Source organism: Marmota flaviventris, chromosome X (genome assembly GCF_047511675.1).
Source record: "Marmota flaviventris isolate mMarFla1 chromosome X, mMarFla1.hap1, whole genome shotgun sequence".
Classification (NCBI taxonomy): domain Eukaryota; kingdom Metazoa; phylum Chordata; class Mammalia; order Rodentia; family Sciuridae; genus Marmota; species Marmota flaviventris.
This window is the reverse complement of record NC_092518.1, coordinates 9,780,666-9,801,455: the sequence shown is the minus strand read 5'-3', so window position 1 is coordinate 9,801,455 and position 20,790 is coordinate 9,780,666. Positions and strand designations below refer to the sequence as shown.

The following is a 20,790-nucleotide window of genomic DNA, read 5'->3' as shown; positions in this document are numbered from 1 at the left end:
GGTTGTTTTAATCAGCTTTTTCACTGCTGTGACTAAAAGACCTGACCAGAACAACTGTAAAAGGAGGAAAGGTTTATTTAGGGGCTCACAGTTTCAGAAGCCTTAGTTCATAGACAGCTAGATCCATTCATTGGGACTTGAAGTGAGGCTGAACATCATGGTGGAAGAGTGTGGGGAAGGGAAGCAACTCACATGATGATCAGAAAGGAGAGAGAGAGAGAGAGAGAGAGAGAGAGAGAGAGAGAGAGAGAGAGAGAGAGAGACACACTCCACTCTCCACTCTCCAAATACAAAATATACACCTATAGCCATGCCCACAGGACTCACCTCCTCCAGCCACATCCTACCTGCTTTCAGTTACCACTCAGTTAATCCCATCAGGGGATTGATTCACTGATTGGATTTAGGCTTTCATATCCTAATCATTTCTCTTCTAAATCTTGCATTGTCTCACACATGATCTTTTGGGGGACACCTCACATCTAAACACAGGCAGACCCTCATTTGAATTTCACAAGGTGCAAGTCTCTGCTAATCTCTTCACTGTTTTCCAGATCGAAAGAGCAAGTGGACTAATCTGTGTTGCAAATTATGGTGTTTGCTAAACTGTATATGTGTGTTTGTGTGCGCTCATGCATGTATGTGCATGCACACACAATCTGTGTGCTCTGAATGTTAGAAAAATATTAATGTATCCATTGTCACTATTCCAGGTTTTTACACAATCATTCAGTTTGTTCCGAGACCTGCTGAGGGCAAAGATCTTGTATAAATATGAGATGGATTGACGCTTCACAAGAACCCATGCTTTTCTTTTTGGGCAGTAGTATAGGATAGTGTGACAGGCTTAACAAACCCTAGATCAACTTTTTAAGTTAGGAGGGGAAGCACTGCCCCATACATTACTGATGGGAATATAAAGTGGAATATAATATCAAAAGGCTAAACATTATATCATCATTATCATATAGCAGTTCCACTCTTAGGTATAGACACAGGAGAATTGAAACATACATCCTCCAAAAAAGTGTACATGAATGTTTAGCAGCATTATTAATAATAGACCCAAAGTGCAAACAACACAAAATTCCATCAACTGATGAATAAATAAATAATATGTGGTCCATCCATACAATGAATATTTGAGCAAAGAAGGAATGAAGACTAATGTATGCTATAATGTGGATGAACCTTGAGACATTAGACTACACAAAAGAAGCCAGTCATAAAGCAACACATATTGTGTGGTTTTGTTTACATGAAATGTTCAGAATAGGCAAATCCACAAGGACAGAAAATAGATCAATGGTTGCCAGGGTTTGGGGGAAGTGCAAATGTGGAGTGAATGTTAATAGGCATGGGATTTCATTTTGGAGTGATGAAAATGTTCTAGAATTGATTGTGGTATCGGTTGCACAACTCTGTGAATGTAATGAAAAGCAGTGAATTGTACACTTGAAATGGGAAAATTGTATAGGATGTGAATTATAGCTCAATGAAGCTGTTAGCTAGCTAGCTAGCTCGATATGGACATTGGTATTGTCAGCCCCTTACTATGTGTGCCAGGACAATCCTCTGTACTTCTCAGAAAGACGCAGACCATCTGCTCTGCAGATACTATCTTCTCTCTGTGTGCAAAACATCAGGTAGCTTTTGCTTTTCTCTCAGAGAAGTACATAATTCTATTTTCCCTAAATAGGAAAAATAATGGTTCAATCATGAACAAGTAGAAAGTAAACCCCATTTTTATCTACATTTAATAATATAATTGTAATATTTTTATGACATCTGAACAGTTACAATTTAGGACCCCAAATAAATGCTTAGACGGTTTAGACTGTCAGCTCTAATAATCTTAGAGCTTTAAGAAGTTTGAGGACTGTGGCAGCTCTATTTCTTAGCCGCTGAGCACTTGGAAGAAAAACTGGACTAATCATCACATGTAGTGATCCATTAGGATGCACTTGCAAATCTGTTTAAAACTGATTTTCAAAACCTTCCTTAATTTTTGTTTTTTTTTTCTTTCTGGCTCAAGATTTTGTGTAAATGATATTTTGCATTATCAGGACCAATGGAGTGCACTTAGTTGTCTTTTTAATTCTAATTGGGAGCTAAATATTTTCATATCTGTAGACTGGAATTTAGATTCCAAGTCCTAGAAACAGCAGTATTGTTGCTGAATTAGGAATCTAAAAGAATGCTGTGAGACACTGAATGAGCATGAGGATTTGGGGGTGGGAAAAGACATCCACTTAAGGTACTTTGCCCTAAGATCTTAGTGATCTCACAAGGAAAGCATTGGATGGGCATGTGTAGGTGGCCTCATTCCGCTTCCTTCCTCTTATGTACTCGATACTTAATGAATCCATCTGGAACGATGGTAATTTGCTCACTGGGACAGATTTTCCGGGGCACTGATGGCTCCAGGTGGCAGGCAGGCCATAACCACCACGTGTTAAATGCAAAGTGTTCTTGCCTTCTCCTTCATGGCCTTTCAGTTTGCAAGGCATTAGTCACCACTCTGGTTCTCCAGGTTTCTTCAGCTTTTAGGAAGCTATGAGTTCTCAAGCAAGGCAGAACTGGTTTCAGACCATCCACCTTGCATGTATATCACATGTTTACCAAAGCAGGCAGAGTTGGCGCTTACACAAGCTCAGGCAAGTCTCTTCACACTCACTTCCTGCATCTGTTTGTTCTAGAAATCAGATGCAGCTTGAGATGAGAAAAAAAATCAGGTCTGTGCCTCATTAAGTACATCCACACTTAATTATAAGGCGAGATGAAAGCATTTAAAGTGTTAGGGTAGGGATAACAGGCTTTTTTTTTTCCTATGTGGCTATTTGTTCCTCCTATATGACTATAAAATTGCTATTTTAAATAGCAATGATTATGGGATGTAATTGAGATTCTAATTTAGTGTTAGGGAAAGATAATAATTGTGGATAATATGTACTGAGCCATGGCTATGTATATTGCTGTCCTTACTTTACTAAAAAGGAAACTGAAGATCAGAACCTGTTCATGGGGCCCACTTTCAGAAGAGGTCAAGTGGGTCTAGATTCAGAGCTTTCTTTTAACCACACTGGCACACTGCTTTTGGAGGGTAAATAATATCCCTGTTTCAAGGTCTGATTTGTGCTTGATATTAGGACAGGAGGTAATCCATAAATAGATAAGGTTCTGTTTAGATTTGATTCCAAACCTAATGGTGTATGTAATTACATGATTACTACTATTAGTATATGGCACTGTTTGCTGAGATGCCAAAGTTTGCATTTCATGCAGGAAACTAAACTGGCAAACACAGCTTAACACACTAATGCTGGTAATTAGTGAAGCTCTCACTTAACTAAATGGGCCATTTGCCTTTGAGACCAGTGTGAAATGGAAGTACAGTCATCTATCATCCCAATCTGCCTCTTTTAAAAAATTTGTTGAATATCAAGGAGTGGGATGGTTGGATCATATGGTGGTAGATCAGGGGGAGAGAGAAGATGAGGGAAAGGGAAGGTACTGGGGAATGAGATTGATCAAATAAGGTTTTTTGCATGTTCCAATAGGGCATAATAGATTCCACTATTAGGTATTAGGTACAATTATAATGCATAAGTCAATCAATCAATAACAGCTCTGAAAAATTGTTGAATTAAAACTAATTTTATTTTAACTGATATGTAAAAATAAGAGTTGTAGATATTTATGGAGGAACCATGTGAAGGTTTGATATCTACATTGTGCAATGTTTAAGTTAGGTTATATGTCTATCTCCTCAGACATCATTTCTTTATGGTGAAAACTTTCAAAATCCTTTATTCTAGCTTTTGAAATATACTGTACACAATTGTTATCTACAATTATCCTCCTGTGCAGTAGCGCAGCAGAACTTCTTGTTCCTACCTACCTGTAACTTTATACATGTTGATCAACTTCTCCTTATCCTTCCCTCCCCACTTTTCCCTGGCCTCTGGTAGCCACTACTCTACTCGAAACTTCTATGAGATCAGTTTTTAGATTCCACGTGAGTGAGCTCATGTGGTACTTGTCTTTCTGGTATTTCCATGCCTGGATTATTTTCACCTAACATAATTATCTCCCAATCTGCCTCTTTTGGTCCCAGTTTGGGCTCTGACCATATAGTTCTTTAGTTATCCAGACATTTCAGATGTGTGCAAGAAACATCAATAGAGAAGTGCTGAAGACCTGTTGGGGATTTTTCTTGAGTGACTCCTATGCCTCCATTCAGGACCTGTTAGGCTCTAAATTGCTGGGTAAGAAGGAGCCTCCCAGTCTAAGTGCATTAGTAGGATGTGACCTGTTCCTCCCTTTTCATACAGATGTGGTGTCTGATTGGTCTCCTATGCATGAAGCTGCAATCCATGGACGTGTGCTGTCTCTGAGGAACCTCATCAGCCAGGTAGCTCTTTAAAAAAATGGTGAATAGTAAGCACATCCTATTGCTATGTCAAACTTAGAAAAAAGAAACTGTAGACTGATATTAAGATACGAATTTCCTATCGAGCCACATGAGGTGAATCTTGTTCTTTTTTTTCATTTTTCTTGGTTATTTTATCATTTCCTTCTTTGTTGGCTGGCATGATACCAGAGTTTAGTACAATGCTAAGCACACAGTAGGTATTGTGCTAAATATCTATTAAATGAGTAACTGGCAAGTAAGCACATTCAAGTTGCCTTCACTTTGTTCAATAATCTGTGTTCTTAAAAACTGTCATGTAAAACAGGGATTCTCAATTGTGATGAATTTATCCCTCTGGGGACGTTTGAGAATGTCTGGAGCTATTGTTGGTTGTCACAGTGGGATGGTGGTGATAATAGCATCTAGGGGGTAGAAACCAAGGATGCTGCTAACCATTCTACAGTGCACAAGACAGCCCTTCCCCTCAAAAATTATCCATCCCAGAATGTCAGTAATGCTAATGTTGAAAATGTTTAATGTATAGTAAATGCTTGAAAATGTCTTTTAAAATATGTAGTCTTGTAGCCAAGGGGAGGGAGGAAAGGGGAGGGGACATGGGATAGGAAAGATGATGGAATGAGATGAACATCAATACCCTATGTATATGTATGACTGCAAATGTGGTGCAACTCTACATAGTGTACAACCAGAGGAATGAAAAGTTGTGCTCCATTTGTATACAATGCATTTCAAAGACATTTTAAGTTCTGTTAAATCCCCAGTTGACTGTGGCTCTGAACAGTTTGATTTTAGATTTTCTGCCTCTCCATTGTAATTTCCAGTGCACACTGATTTGGGTTTTGCTGGCTTGAAACTAATGGGAACCCACATAAAGATATTTTTAAGAAAATAGTTCAAGTCACCATTCAAAATCCCAATCACGTTTTTGTTCAGAAAGTTTTGTTCTCTAAAATTATACTGTATCTTTTAAGTTAGGAACTCTTAGTACCTTCTGTGCTATGGACCTCTTTGGTAATCTGACTAAGTCTATGCACCCCTTCTTTGAGTAAAGTTTTAAATGCATAAAACATAAAAAACAGAGGAAATCTATCAAAATATTAAAACAAATTTGTGACATAACATGTAGGCTTTAAAGTAATTCATTAAAGAAGATCTAGTGGTGATTCTAATAACTATCATAATTTTTAAGTAGGATAAGCCTATATTTAGAGATATTTAAAATACATACCAATCTGGAAAGCAGTATGGAGATTTCTTAGAAAACCTGAAATGGAATCACCATTTGACCCAGATATCTCACACCTTGGTCTATATTCAAAGTACTTAAAAAGGTCATACTACAGTGACACAGCCACTTCAATGTTTATAGCTGTACAATTCATAATAGCTAAACGGTGGCAGCAACCTAGATGCCCTCCAGTAGATGAATGGATAAAGAAACTGGTGGTACATATACACAATGGAATATTACTCAGCATTAAAAGAGAATAAAAATATGACATTTTCAGGTAAATGGATGGATTTGGAGAATATCATGCTAAGTGAAGTAAGCCAACCCCCCCAAAACAAATGCCAAATGTTCTCTCTGATAAGTGGACGCTAATCCATAATGGGGTGTGTATGTGTGGGGAGAACGGAAAAACTTTGATTGGACCAAGGGGATGCAGGAAAGGGGAGGGGACATGGGGGTAGGAAAGATGGTGGAATGAGATGAACATCATTAAACTAAGTGCATGTATGACTGCACATGTGGTGTGACTCTATATCGTGTACAACCAGAGGAATGAAAAGTTGTGCTACATTTGTATACGATGCATTGAAAAGCTTTCTGCTGTCATGTATAACTGATTAGAACTAATAAAAAATAAGTTAAATAAAAAATACATGCAAAAATCATAGTGCATAAAAATATCAGTGATTTCTATTGATGACAGTAGTATAAATTGTTTTTACTATTTTGATTTGTTATCTACATTCATTTATTGAAGGACATGTAGAATTTCAGGTAGAGGTTAGTGAAAATAAAAGTTCTTTTTTTTAAAAAAAATGCAATTTCATGGACCTAAATAGATTAAGAAATCCTCCTATAAGAAAAATAGTTTCTAAAGAAAAATTTTATACTATCCTAAGCCACTATCTTAAGCTGTCTTTCATAGCAGCAGCCTATTATAAGTAGAAATATAGATTATAACATAACTCTAGCAAAAATGTTAGTCTACTTCTCAGATAAAATGAAATATCAACTCTATTTTGATAGGATGAAAAATGATAATTTCAGCTTTTATATATTACTTGTTAAATTGGACATTTATTTATATTCAGTTATTTATGTGTTTACTGAACATCAGCCAGAAGAATGTTTTTATCTAAGCTCTAGCACATTATTTGAGTGAGTTATCATCCTGGAGCCTCAATTTTGTCTTCACAAAGTAAACATTCTGATAACTACCTGCATCAGTGCACCTCAGAACTCAGCAACCACCCCAAAACTCAGTGGCATAATGTGGTAGTCATGATTTCTTGCTAATGAGTGTTTGGATTAGCAGGTCTAAGCTGGGCTTGACTGGGCTCTGCTCCAAGCTGTGGATTGGGTACAGCTCTGCTACACATTCTCTCTCATCCCTTACAGACTACTGATTACCTGAGGGATTATCTTTTTTGGCAAAAGGCTGGAGCAGAGCAGGGCAAGCCCAACCTTGCAAGAATACACTACTTCCAATCTTTGCTCATGGCAATGTGCTAATATCCCATTGGTTAAAACATCACATGACCTATCTCTAAAGTCAAGGATTTAGAAAGTACATGTTTTGTTAATATGAGGTCATGAGAAGGATGTGAATGTGTTATACTGTCATAGGTGAGTAATGTCCTGAGAACCAAAATTCAATCTATTATGCTAACTTAAATCTAACATAAATGGGCTTGACAAAATTTACTGAGGTGATATATGTAAATTATTTATTTCAGTTACAGCCATCACAAATATTATCTATTTTCTTTTTACAATCTACATGGCATTTTAGATATTCAAAGAATACTGAAAAGCATTTTTGGCAAACTAAAAAGATATTTTAGTAAGAGGAATAAGATAAGGCATTCAAATGAATATAAAACAAAGAAAAAATTATAAAAAATTCTCATTAGGTCCAAGAAAGGAAAAGCTAAATCTGTAGTTAGTCATTCTATATCATAGCTTATCATTCAAATGATTCAGGATGATTTTTTAAAAAGAATAAAAATGCTAGTCTAGGCCAGGCCTCATGCATTGGTATTTTCTTTTTTTTTAAAAATTTTTTATTGTTGGTTGTTCAAAACATTACATAGTTCTTGATATATCATATTTCACACTTTGATTCAAGTGGGTTATGAACTCCCATTTTTACCCCGTATACAGATTGCAGAATCACATCAGTTACACATCCATTGATTTACATGTTGCCATACTAGTGTCTGTTGTATTCTGCTGCCTTTCCTATCCTCTACTATCCCCCCTCCCCTCCCCTCCCCTCCCCTCTTCTCTCTCTACCCCCTCTACTGTCATTCATTTCTCCCCCTTGTATTATTTTTCCCCTTTCCCTCACTTCCTCTTGTATGTACTTTTGTATAACCCTGAGGGTATCCTTCCATTTCCATGCAATTTCCCTTCTCTCTCCCTTTCCCTCCCACCTCTCATCCCTGTTTAGTGTTAATCTTCTTCTCATGCTCTTCGTCCCTACTCTGTTCCCAGTTACTCTCCTTATATCAAAGAATACATTTGGCATTTGTTTTTTAGGGATTGGCTAGCTTCACTTAGCATAATCTGCTCTAATGCCATCCATTTCCCTGCAAATTCTATAATTTTGTCATTTTTTAATGCAGAGTAATACTCCATTGTGTATAAATGCCACATTTTTTTTAAAAGCTTCTCTGGAACAACTGGGTTAAGGGGTAAGAAAAGTTTATTTTGATAGTTGTAAGAGGGGGAGAAGCATTTGACACAAAAGGAGTATAGCATGAGAAAAAGAACAAAAAGTATCAGTAAGTTGGATTTCATTAAAATTTACAACTTCATGAAAGGGCCATATTTAAAAAAGCAAGGAGGTGGGCTGGGGTTGTGGCGCGGTTGTAGAGCACTCGCCTAGCATGTGTGGGGCCCTGGGTTTGATCCTCAGCACCACATACAGGTAAATAAATAAAGGTATTGTGTCTATCTACAACTAAAAAATATTTTTTAAAAGTGTATATTGTTATTAAAAAAGAAAAAGCAAGGAGGTTCTGGGTGTAGTGGCATATATCTATAATTCCAAGTGACTCAGGAGGCTGATGTGGGAGAATCACAAGTTCAAAGTCAGCCTCAGCAATTTAGTGAGGCCCTAAGCAACTTAGCGAGACCCTGCCTCAAAATGAAAAATAAAAGGACTGGGGGTGTGGCTCAGTGGTAAAGCACCTCTGGGTTTAATCCCCAGAACACTCCCTACCCCATCAAATATGAGGAGACAAGGCGTAGACCAGGAGTAAATATCTACAAATCTTTTTTTTTTTTTTTGTGGAGCTGGGGATCAAAACCACTAAAAATATTTTCAATCCTTTGAAATTCCTAATATAATTTACATTCAACATTAGATTTCACTGTCTAAAATCAATACAAACAAAAATAAAGGCAGGAATCCCAACAGAAAAATGAAAAAGAGACTTGAGATGGCAATTCATAATAGGGAATATCCAAATATTCAATAAATGTTGAACTGTGCTTTTTTTTTAATGGTTTTTAAATTGTTGATGGACATTTATTTATATATTTATTTATACATGGTGCTGAGAATTGAACCCAGTGCCTCACACATGCCAGGCAAGTGCGCTACTGCTGAGCCCCAGCCCCAGCCCCTGTGCTTATTATTAGTTTGAGTAATATAAATTAAAAATTTGAGTTACTATTACTCTTTGTCCTCACTAGAAGGGTTAACTTTGAAGAGACTGATCATACCAAGTGTGTTAAAGATATGGAGCAACTAGAACTCCTTTTCTTTACCAGTGGGAGTGTAAATTTGTACAAACCACTTTGGGAGATTAGTACATAATATCTATTAAAGCTAAACATATTCCTGACTCAGCAATTCCATTTCTAGGTATGTACATAGTAGATATGATATGTGTATATATAAAAAGACAGGTACAGGTATATTCATACAGCCTTATTCATACGGCAAGTTAAAAAAAGTTGAAAACAACCCAAATGATTTTTTCTAAATAAATGATAGTAGAATGCATTACAATTCTTATTACATGTATACAGCACAATTTTTCATATCTCTGGTTGTATATGAAGTATGTTGACACCAATCCGTGTCTTCATACATGTACTTTGGATGATGATGCCTATCACATTCCACCATCCTTGATAAGCCCCTGCCCCCTCCCTTTCTCTCCCTCCCCTCCACCCTATCTAAAATCAATAAAAAAGAAAGATATTTCACATATAGAAATGTTTGTTCAGCTGCTAACCATTTTCTAAAAGTAACAATTGATTTTTTTCATACTCATAAATTTTCTCTCTGGAATATGGGAATGAATGAATAGCATTTGTTTCTAAATTCTCTCAGATTTTCAAAAGCAGTACGAAGAATTTTTGTCTCATTACTTAGGAAGGATGCATTTGGTATAATTTGTTTGCTCAGAAGAAATTATTTTATATGAGAAAAAATGCAATGTTGCTATGGCAATACATCAGAAGAAATCACAAATAAAAAGCAATATGATATTTTAAAAAAGAAAACAACCCAAATGTCCATCAAATGTAAAATAATAATTATGGCATGTGATTTTGTTAGCTTTCTATGACTGTGACAAAATACCTGAAAAAAAATGAATTTATAAGTAGGAGATGTTTGTTTTGCCTCATAGTTTCTGATGTTTCAGTGCACAGTCACTTGACTCTGTTGCTTTGGGTCTATGGCAGCAAAGTACATCATGGAAGAAGCCTGTGGTGGAGGAAACTGCTTATTTCGAGGTGACAAGGAAGCAGAAAAAGAGAGAGGAAGGGACAAGGGTTCCATTATTCCCTCTATGGGCAAGCCCCTTGTGACTTAGTTTCTTTCCACTAGGCCTGACCTCTTAAAGACTCTACCACTTTCCAATACTGCCATAGACTGGGGATCAATCCTTTAAAACATGGGCTTTTGGAGGATATTCCAGATATGAGCTATAGCAGTTATTGAATGAAATTGTATATAGCAGTGAAAATGAATGAATGAGTGAATCCAACCAATATGTTGAAATAAAAATAGCCAAGAACACTCATAAAAATTCATATTTCATGGATCAATTAATATAATGGTCAAACCCACAGAAAACTCATTTACGGTCTAAGAAGTTAGTTTCATGAATATCTTTGGGGATGAGAGGTAGGTAGTAATTTGAATGAGGTATATGCAGCCTTCTGGTAATGCTTGTTTTCTTTACCTGTTTGGTGGTTATATAGGTATGTTTTCTTTATGATGATTCACTGAGATTTACACCTAGGAGCGGTGAACATTTTTATATGTATTGCATGCCAATAAAAATTATTTAAAAAACAACAATGGTGATTTGTTAGGTCAACAGAAAGCAATCAAGCTACCACTTGGCTATATCAGTGACCTTTTTGTCTCAAGACTGAACATTAGAATCCCCTTGGGCTGTGGGGGCCCTTAGAAATACTGATGACTGAATTCATCCTCTTTTGATTCTATTGCTGTTGCTCTGGAATGGAGCCTGGATATCACGACATTTCTAAAGCTCCTCAGGTGATTCCTTTTTCAGTAATGTCTCACCACAAGCAAATGATGAGGATTGGCTTTTCAGCAACTAGAATAAAACTCCTGATCCTGCCCCCTGTGATTCTCAAAGGACTAAGTCACTATCAGGGTGGAAATAAGGAAAGATAACTGGCAATGTGATACAGTACATCTTTAGGATATGGCAGCTGATTGAAGGCTAAGTGACAAAGAAGAACAAATTTCAGATAATAAATGCCTGGAAGTCCTGAGTGCTAAATTTTTCATACATCATTTTTAGTCTTCATAATCATCTTTTAAGACAAGTACACTTCCCATTTTACAGAAAAATAATTGAGGATCAGGGAGATAAGTAACTAACCTAAGGTCACACCACTTGCTTGGTGATGGTGCTAACATTTGAACTTGGGAATTGGGAATCATTCTGCCATCCTCCCTCCTGAGGCCTCAGTTCTAGGTTATTAAACAAGATGATGGAGCAGGCAAGAGAATCGTGGTTGGCAAAATGGAGCTTTCATTCAGGTTGGCAAAGGCTGAGTTTGTTGCTAGCTGGGTCTCAAGATAGTTATGTCTTAGCACGGAAATAGAAAATGTACCATGGGTGGAGATTTAGATTTGACGGTAAGTTTGTGTGTATGTGTGTGGGGGGTGTTGTGGGAGAGAGGGGAAGAGGGAGAGAGTCAGTACTGAGAAAAAAGAAAAAGATTAGAGTGTAGCAGGAAATGAGGGTCAGGACACCGAGATCTGGAAGCAATATTTTTTTAGTGGTGCCATGGCCCAAAGGGATGACTCCCAAAGTCTGAGCCACAAGCATGGCCAGGCTTTTGCTTTTATACATAAGCACGTTTTGGGTACATCAAGGCAACAGAGTCGGTGCACTCCTATTGGAGGGTGCAGTCTACATTCCTTATATGGGTACAAGCTTGTCAATAGCCTAGGGACTCTTAGGTCATACAGCTTAGGGACTCTTGACTGCACTGAGCCTAAAGGGGGATTGATCTGTCCCTACTACATTGTTCCTGCTTCTGCTACAGTGGTTATCTGTTACAGGTACCTGTTAGCTACTGCCAGCCCTATGGTTAAATGTCAGTATGCAGAGCTGCTGTGTGTCAATGTGCAAAACCACAGCCTGTTAGCTCTTAAACTGCTAATGTTTCCATTCTGTTCTACCACAAGAAGGAAAGGTCGGAGTCAGTCAAAGAGAGAAAAAAGGTCATCAGGGGTTGAAAATCAGATAGAGCTGGATTTTAAAAGTCAGAGGAGAGGTTTCATGAGATCAACATGAATATGTAGCAAATTCAGAGGTGAAAGGAGGAGAAGGACAGAATATTGCATATTTGGTTTGATAAAGAAGAAGTCACTGGCCAGGTGCGGGGATGGGGGGTGCAAACCCATAATCCCAGCAGCCTGGGAGGCTGAGGCAGGAAGATCATGAGTTCAAAACCAGCTTCAGCAACTTAGGCCCTAAGCAACTTAGCAAGACCACACAGAGTCTCAAACTATAAAAAAGGACTGGGGATGCAGGTCAGTGGTTAAGCACCCCTGACTTCAATCCCTGGTACCAAAATCAAAACAAAAAATAAAAACAACAAAAAAGAAGCCACTGGAGATATTTAAAAGCCATTTCGACAGGATTGCATGGGTAGAAGATGAGAGAATGAATGGGAAAAAGGAGAGACAATGGGCATAAGCAAGTTTTGAAAAAAAAAAAGGGAGAGTGAAGGGAAGAAGGGCATAGAATGGTAGCTTGGCAGAGGGTTGGGACTGACAGAAGGGAAGAATTCGAAAATAAAAGGAAGGTGTGCCAGAAGGGAGAGAGCTGGGAAATGAATGCATGTGAGAAGGTGGATGACAGAAGGTCATGGACATAGGTCTTGGGCATTGAAAAGGCACTGGCTGTCAGGGTGAATTCATATATTTCTTCTTCAAAGAAAGGAGCAAAGAAAAAGAAAATAGGAGAAATGTGGAGAGATTTTAAGGATGGATAGAAGGGGCCTGTAGGAAACTCACATCAAATGGCTGTGACCACCTTGGTAAAGTAGGAGGGGAATGATGTTTTCTGTGCATGTGACCGAGACAGGTATTCATGATCTTCCTTTCTGTGGTAACTGTGGATGGGGAAAAAATCCTAATCATCTTTGTGGTCGGTTGGTTCAGTGTAGGTGAGCATAAGAATTTTGGGGCTTGGACAGAAAGTTGCCAGGTCCCAAACAGTTTATTTCCTCTGCGTGCCCTGACATTGTATAGATCTAAGAACCCACCCAAAAGACCTTCTGATCATAGGCTGAGATTAGGTGACATTTGATAATCATTGAGGAGCTCACAGGTCAGAGGTGTGCAAGCCAGCCAGGTGGAAACTCACTTTATGCTTTCCCTCATTATTCTTAGTTGTATATTTGTGATTATTAATAAGCACTAACTAGGAAAACCCTGTGTCAGATTGTGCAGACTTGGCTGGGTGGGATTAGAAGGAATCTTCTTTCAAATTCCACATGCTAGTTGAAGGTGGCAACTGCATGGTTCTGGAGGTGATGTGGCTCTCATGGTCACTCCTTGCTTGCTTTGCCTTGCTGACCCATTGTGTACCTTTTCTTATGGGCCACTCTTCTTGTGATTGTCCTTTACCTGAGTGTTGTGCCTGGACCTGTCTTCCAACCATTTGTATCTGATACCCTCACATAATTTTTGCCTCATGTGGACATTATACCCTCTTTTGTTGCATCGATGAAACTACTTTTTAAAAGTCTGTAAAAAATTTCCCTGCCTAACTGGGCAGTTAAGTCAAGTATGAATAGTAAAGTAAGAAATGATGTATTCTTTTCTTTTATCAAGACCAGAGTTGGCAATTTTCCCATAAAGAACCAGATAGTAATATTTTAGACTTTGCAACTAATTTCTGTTTTAACTACCTTGTTCTGCTGTTGTAGTACAAAAGCTGTCACAGACAATATGACAATGAGTGGGCAGGGCTGTGTTCTGGTAAAACTTTAACACTGAAGTAATTTGGATGTATCACAAAGTATTCTTTTGATTTCTTTTCAGCCATTTAAAATATAAAAATCATTCTTAGTTACTGCCCTATACAAAAAAAATAGACTGTGGACTATTTTGACTCATGAATTGTTGTTTTGCTCATCCCTTTGTTAAAACCAAGACAGAGCTAGGAAGGCCAAGAACAAAAGTAAATGTCATCAGGGAACAGAATTTTGGTTTCTTTTGAGAAGAAAAATTGGATAAAAGTGGTATTTTTATCACATACATTATTGAATCTGGTTTATTACTAAATATAGTGGTTATATTTTCAAGAAAGATTTTATTAGTTAATAGGTACATTTTAATTTCCTAAAGCAATAAAGCACATTTATGTTTCCTAAAAGACACATGTAGTATATTCTGTGTTCACTTGCAGTTTCCTTGTAATTTGTCCTACAAGAAAGAGACACTGGTTAACTTGTTAGAATTTCATAATTGCTTGTTAAACCTAGCAATTTAGGATATGCTAACTTGAAAACTTTTAATTTGAGAAGTAGAGCAAGCAAACTAACTTAAACACATATGTGCAATTTAAGAAATGGTAATGGTAATGAGAATTTTGCCATGTGACTGCCCCCCCCCAGGTCAAGAAATGGAAAAAATAGCACATTGCTGGCTCCCCCAAAGGACCACCTACCCCATTGCTCCCCTTGCGCTTTCTCTCTTCCACAGAAGTAACCATATCCTAACTTCCTTGCTTTGTTAAGGTTTTATTTTCTATGTGTGTATTCTGAAACAATATAGGTTAGGTGTGCCTTATTTTGAATTTTATGTTAATGCAGTCATTCAGTACATCTCATATTGGGTCTTTTCTTCTTTTGCTCAATATTATTTTCATAGGCATCATCCTTGCAGTTGTTTGCAGTTATAATTTGTTCAGTACAATATTGCATAGAATGATTGTATGCAAGTTTATTAATCCACTTTACTATTGATGGCCATTTCGTTGTTTGTAGTTTTGAGCTACCATGCTGTTGTGAACTTTCTTGTATATTTATCTAGGTATATATTTCTATAGTGGACATAACTTAGAGTGAAATTGCTGGTTTGTAGACATGTGTCTCATCAACTGGAACAGATACTGCCAAACTGTTTCCCTTAACGATTGTATCATATTATACTTGCAGGGCAGTTTCTTCTTCTTCTTTTTTTTAACATCATTATCAACACCTTAATGTAGTGTGTGACAGTACCAGACTTTGAGAAGAATTGTCATATAAGTACTGGAATCATGGCTGAAAACTAACCCCAGGGCATTGTTGTTTTGCACTTCTTACTCTTCTCATTTCTGCTGTGCCAGGGGTGGCCTGTGAACCTCACCACTGCAGATCGTGTGTCTCCACTCCATGAAGCCTGTCTTGGAGGTCATCTGCCTTGTGCAAGTATTTTAATAAAGCATGGAGCTGAGGTAAGTGCAGGTCAAATAATATCTTAGAGACAAATATTATCTAAGAATGAAAAATGACAGTTTCTACCCCTTCTGAATAATTTCTAGCACTTTTGATGAGCCTGGTTTGAAACATGAAGAGTGGTGTTTTGAAGAGTTATTATGTCCATCAAACTTGTTCATTGTAGTGAAAGGTGAAATACTGAATTGTTTGCTGCAAAGTCATGCTTAGAGTTTCTAGCATTTTCTTATCACCCACTGCTAATAAATAGCTGCTATATTTCTGCTTTCATTACTGTGGGTGGAGCGTAGTAAAGTATTGTAGAAAGCATAAAATGTTTGGTTGAGATGGCTGGGGAGATGGAAAAATCTCTGTGTGGTCTCTCATACTTTAGTAAGCAGCCTCAGTTTCTGCACATGGTAGCAGGGATTGCAAGAATAGTAAAGAAGAGCAGGCTCTTTCTACATAATATTGGCTACTGTCTTATTGGCCAAAGTGATTCACATGAGTAAGCCTAGATTCAAAGATTGGAAAAATGGTCTCCATCTTGTGATGGGAGGAGTTGCAAAGGGATATGCATAGTAGGATAGGGAGAATCTGGGGCTATTCTTACAAACCACCACAATAAAATAAGTATTAACACTAAGATGGTTGTTGGGAGCACAAAGAAGTGTTTTGTTTCTCTTATGTATTTCTTTTGGGAAGAGAGGGAGTCAAAAGAGGCTTCCTACAGAAAATGATATCTAAGTTGACAGTTACAGTACCTGTTGGAATTAGTCAGCTGAATAATGGGTTAGGGGAAATGATAGGCTTTTCCATCTACTGGGAACAGCAAATACAAAGGTTTGGAAGTGAAAGTGAGCAAATTTTTGACTCATTCCTAATGGTGGGAGAGTAAAACACAAGCCACCTTATTGTCTTGAAATTATAGAGAGCCAGAGGTGAGTGCATCATCTGATTTATATCTGGGTTAGGGAAACTTATACAAAACTTGGAAAGAGGACCAGGGCTGAGGTGAAGTAAGAGAGGCATCTATGGTGCAAACTTCATAGAAGCTCTCACTCTAGGGTCTTGGGCAACACTAAGAGTGAACATCTTAAAATTTGTACTCTGCATTTTTGTACCTCATTAAGATCCTGGCTTTGCTTGTAAATAGAACGTGAGAATAAATTCATTGCTTTCACAGTGTCATTTTTTAACAGAATCATCAAATGATTATTTAGTGATATAGAAGAATGTGTCTGCATTTGGCTTTGCTATTTTCTTTTTGATTGTAGCCCAAACATTAATCTGTAAATTTCTGTCTTTTTTCTAACATTATAAAAGGTCACCACAAAGATTATAGTTTTATGGTTTTTAGAGCATTAGCTAGTTTTGTATTTATTAGCAAATATGTTTCAGCAGTCTATTGACTGACTATATAAATTCTTTGAACCAACCTTACTTACCATCTTACTGGTTCCCTTGTCAGTGAATGGGTTGAATAAAATCCTTGGTCTGTGTTAACTCTATATTTATATGAAAATCATGTTTTTACATTATTAAAAATTACTTTCTAACAATTTTAGAAGACTACTGTGGTCACTGTGAGGAAATTGGATTAGTCCAGGATGAAAGTTTAAAATAAGATAAGTTTGGAAACTGAAAATCACTCTAACAAAGTTCATGTTCTTGGGAAGGGCATGGAGGAGAAAGAACCTTCAGTAACATTCTTTCTGTTTTGCATTTGGTGTCTCATTTAGTTTTTCATAACAACCTTCTAGAATTTGTTATTTTCCTCCCCATTTTATAGCAGTGTGTAGCCTAGAGCTTTTTGTCCCCTTAGGTGAATGGCATGACTACAGACTGGCATACTCCCTTATTTAATGCTTGTATCAGTGGCAGCCAGGACTGTGTGAATTTGCTTCTGCAGCATGGAGCCAGCCCCCATCCTGAGAGTGATCTCGCATCGCCCATCCACGAGGCTGCTAAAAGAGGTAAATCTGTTGAGAATTTTAGGTTTTCCACCAAGTTTTTTTTTTTTTTTAAATTTTTTATTGTTGGTTGTTCAAAACATTACATAGTTCTTGATATATCATATTTCACAATTTGATTCAAGTGGGTTATGAGCTCCCATTTTTACCCCATATACAGATTGCAGAATCACATCAGTTACACATCCATTGATTTACATATTGCCATACTAGTGTCTGTTGTATTCTGCTGCCTTTCCTTTCCACCAAGTTTTTCAAGAAGCATCTTACTGTTGAAAGAGGGAAGAAAAGGTATATTTTTTAAGCAGTAATTCTCAAAGTGGGGTCCTGATACTAGAAGCATCAGCAGAAGCGGGCCTGCAAATGTAGCCTGGGCCCCATTGAATCAGTAACTCTGGGGGTGGGGCCTAACCATCTGTGTTTGATTTAACATGCCCTCCAACTGATGATGAAGTACAGTAAGTTTAAGAATCTCCCTTTCAGAGCATTTGGAATGTTCACCATTATATTTCTGGAACAGGACTTGGTACCTAGTAGACTATCCATCAGTATTTGTGGAACATATTGTTGAACCTGTGACCTTATAGAAATCAAGCAGTTTTATGAAACAAATTATATTCTTCTATTTTAGGACCTCAAGAAATAGTATCTCAGGTCCATCAAAATTTACCAAGTGAAACAAATTTTCAATTTTGGGAACTATAAGTTGTATATACATTTAGGGGAGTAATTTTTTTTTTATAAAGCCACGGGTTCACTGATATTCTTAACTCTGAGTCAAAAAATAAAATTACAAATTTTGCTTTTCTCTGATGTTTAGTTTCATTATTATTATCATGATTATACTTTGCCCGTGGGCTTTCTGTTTCCCCAGTGGCTTTCACAGAATAGCTTCCTAACCCATATGATAATTACCTACCAAAACATTGACATTTTTATTTATTTATTTATTTATTTATTGTACAGGGGATTGAACCAAGGGCACTTAATCACTGAGTCACATCCCTAACCCTTTTTATTCTTTTATTTTGAGACAGGATCTCGCTAAGTTGCTGAGGCTGGCTTTGAACTCGTGATCCTATTGCCTCAGCCTCCAGAGCTGCTGGGATTACAGATATGTGCCACCATGCCTGGTGACATTTATTTATTAAGGGACACACTAATTTATCACATTCAGTGGATACATATAGCTAAAATGGTATAACTTGAGAAACATAAAGGATCAATGTTTAAATAATGGCATTTTGAACAACGGAAGAGTGATTCAGCTTTCACTATACCTAGTTTACCAGACTGGACCCTCTCTTGTGGGATTTGCCAGATTCTTCTAAGCCTGGCCTATGCCCACGCTGGCCTGTTTTTCCCAGGCCTAGCCTTGCTGAGGTTGTAAGTTTCCTTCCTTGTCTTGTGACCCACATCATGCTATTTCTTCTTGAGATACACTTTAATTCCTGTTCCTCCCTAGCTCTCCCCAACTCAGACCAGTTACAAAACCACAAACAATTGAAACATGTGGATGATTGCTGGTTGTTTACCATGGCTGGGAAGCTCAAGTGCAGTTCCCCTTAACAGTTACAGATCACGACTTGTGTTTAAAATCATTCCTTATTCTATATGAAGAAAACCACTTTTGATCCCTGGATATGTTGCTGACAAATTTAAACATGCAAAAATGGGGACAGTGTTGTTTCCTTAGCCAAGGGAACATGTGCTGTAACTGTTTACTCCTGCTTTGGACTGTAGGCCATGCGGAGTGCATTGAGACCCTTGCAGCTCATGGGGGCGACATTGACCGTAACATCAGCCACCTGGGCACGCCCCTCTATTTGGCTTGTGAAAACCAGCAGATAGCCTGTGTCAAGAAGCTTCTGGAGTCAGGTAGGACAAAAAACAAACCAAAAGAAGGAAAGAAAATGAAAAGTAAATTAAATGTATTTTAAAAATCTTTCTGTTGTAGCAAAGAGTGCAGGCAGTGGAGTTGGGCCAGATCAGAGTTTGTACTGAGTGTGTTTCTATGGGGAGTTATTTTATTTTGTTAGAACTTTAGTTGTTTGACTTGTAATCAGGATGATGATGATGATGATGATAATGATGATGATGATACCTCCTCCCAGGGGTGGTCTTCCATGATCACTAGTTTCTCTTTCCTCTGCCCAGTCTATGATTAGGCCCTGCATAAACTGCAGTGCTGTGGGATTTGGGCTGAGTCTTCCAATTTGGGACCATCTTCACCAGTTCTCTTTATTTTGAAATTGAACTAGCCAAATTTTTAGCCTGATGTAAACATTTTCATTGAAAACTCCTCATTTTTCCTTTTCATCTCCCTGCTGTTATCTAGCCTCCTTCTCACCATTTTATCACATTTTAATTCTATTCATTTTTTAAGACTCCAGGAGTCTTAGAAATGAATGTTCTTATAGGTATATTTTGGCCTTCCATTCTTTTGGCAACCATTTTTATGAATTAGGAGATTCATTCATTCTGTCTTTCCTCTTTCTCTCTCTGTCTCCCATCACCGTAGATAGATTTTTTTCTCCTCATTTTTTTTGGTGCAGTATGGTTGCACACAATGGTGGGATTTATTGTTACATGCACACAATATAACAATGTAATTTGGCCAGTATCACTCCCCTGAACTTTCCCTTCTTCCACCCCTTGGTCACTTTCTTTTCCTCTACTGATCTCCTCTTGATTTTCATGAGATTCACCCCCTTCCCTTTTTCCTTTTAAGCTTCCACATATGAGAGAAAATATACAACCCGTGACTTTCTGGGTTTGGCTTATTTTACTTAACAAAATGGTTCATCTATTTTCCTGCAAATGCTATAATTTAATTTTTCTTTATCACCTTAAATAGATTTTAAGCTACTAGCCAGAAAAGGGCCATATTTGTCATTCATTCCTCAATTAAGTTCACATTTGTTGAGGAGATATGGATTCTCATTTTGCTGCAGGGACAGCATCTCAGGCAAAGCCACGTGTCCCCACATGTCACAGTAAGAGCCAAGATCTGGACCAGGTGGGGATTTGTCAAGACTATCAGTGTGGAATTAGGTGGAAATGGTCTTACAAATACACCTTAGTCATGAAGAGGAGACTTGGCCACCTTCCCTCTGATCTTGCAATTGTTCTCCCAATCTAGGTGATGTCTTTATGAGTTGATTGCTTTTTATAGTCCAAATCACACAGTTTGAAGTCCCAGGTTTAAA

The 20,790-nt window shown here is 37.6% G+C and overlaps 1 protein-coding gene across 1 annotated transcript in view; it reads left to right on the top strand.

Annotated features, from left to right (window-relative positions):
* Asb9 (ankyrin repeat and SOCS box containing 9) overlaps nt 1-20,790 on the top strand; it is a 33,443-nt gene that overhangs the window by 5,141 nt on the left and 7,512 nt on the right. The window contains exons 2-5 of the mRNA XM_027946521.2: nt 4,335-4,414; nt 15,521-15,628; nt 17,434-17,584; nt 19,325-19,459. Of these exons, the coding sequence (XP_027802322.1) occupies nt 4,335-4,414; nt 15,521-15,628; nt 17,434-17,584; nt 19,325-19,459 (474 nt within the window). The remainder of the gene's footprint in view (nt 1-4,334; nt 4,415-15,520; nt 15,629-17,433; nt 17,585-19,324; nt 19,460-20,790) is intronic.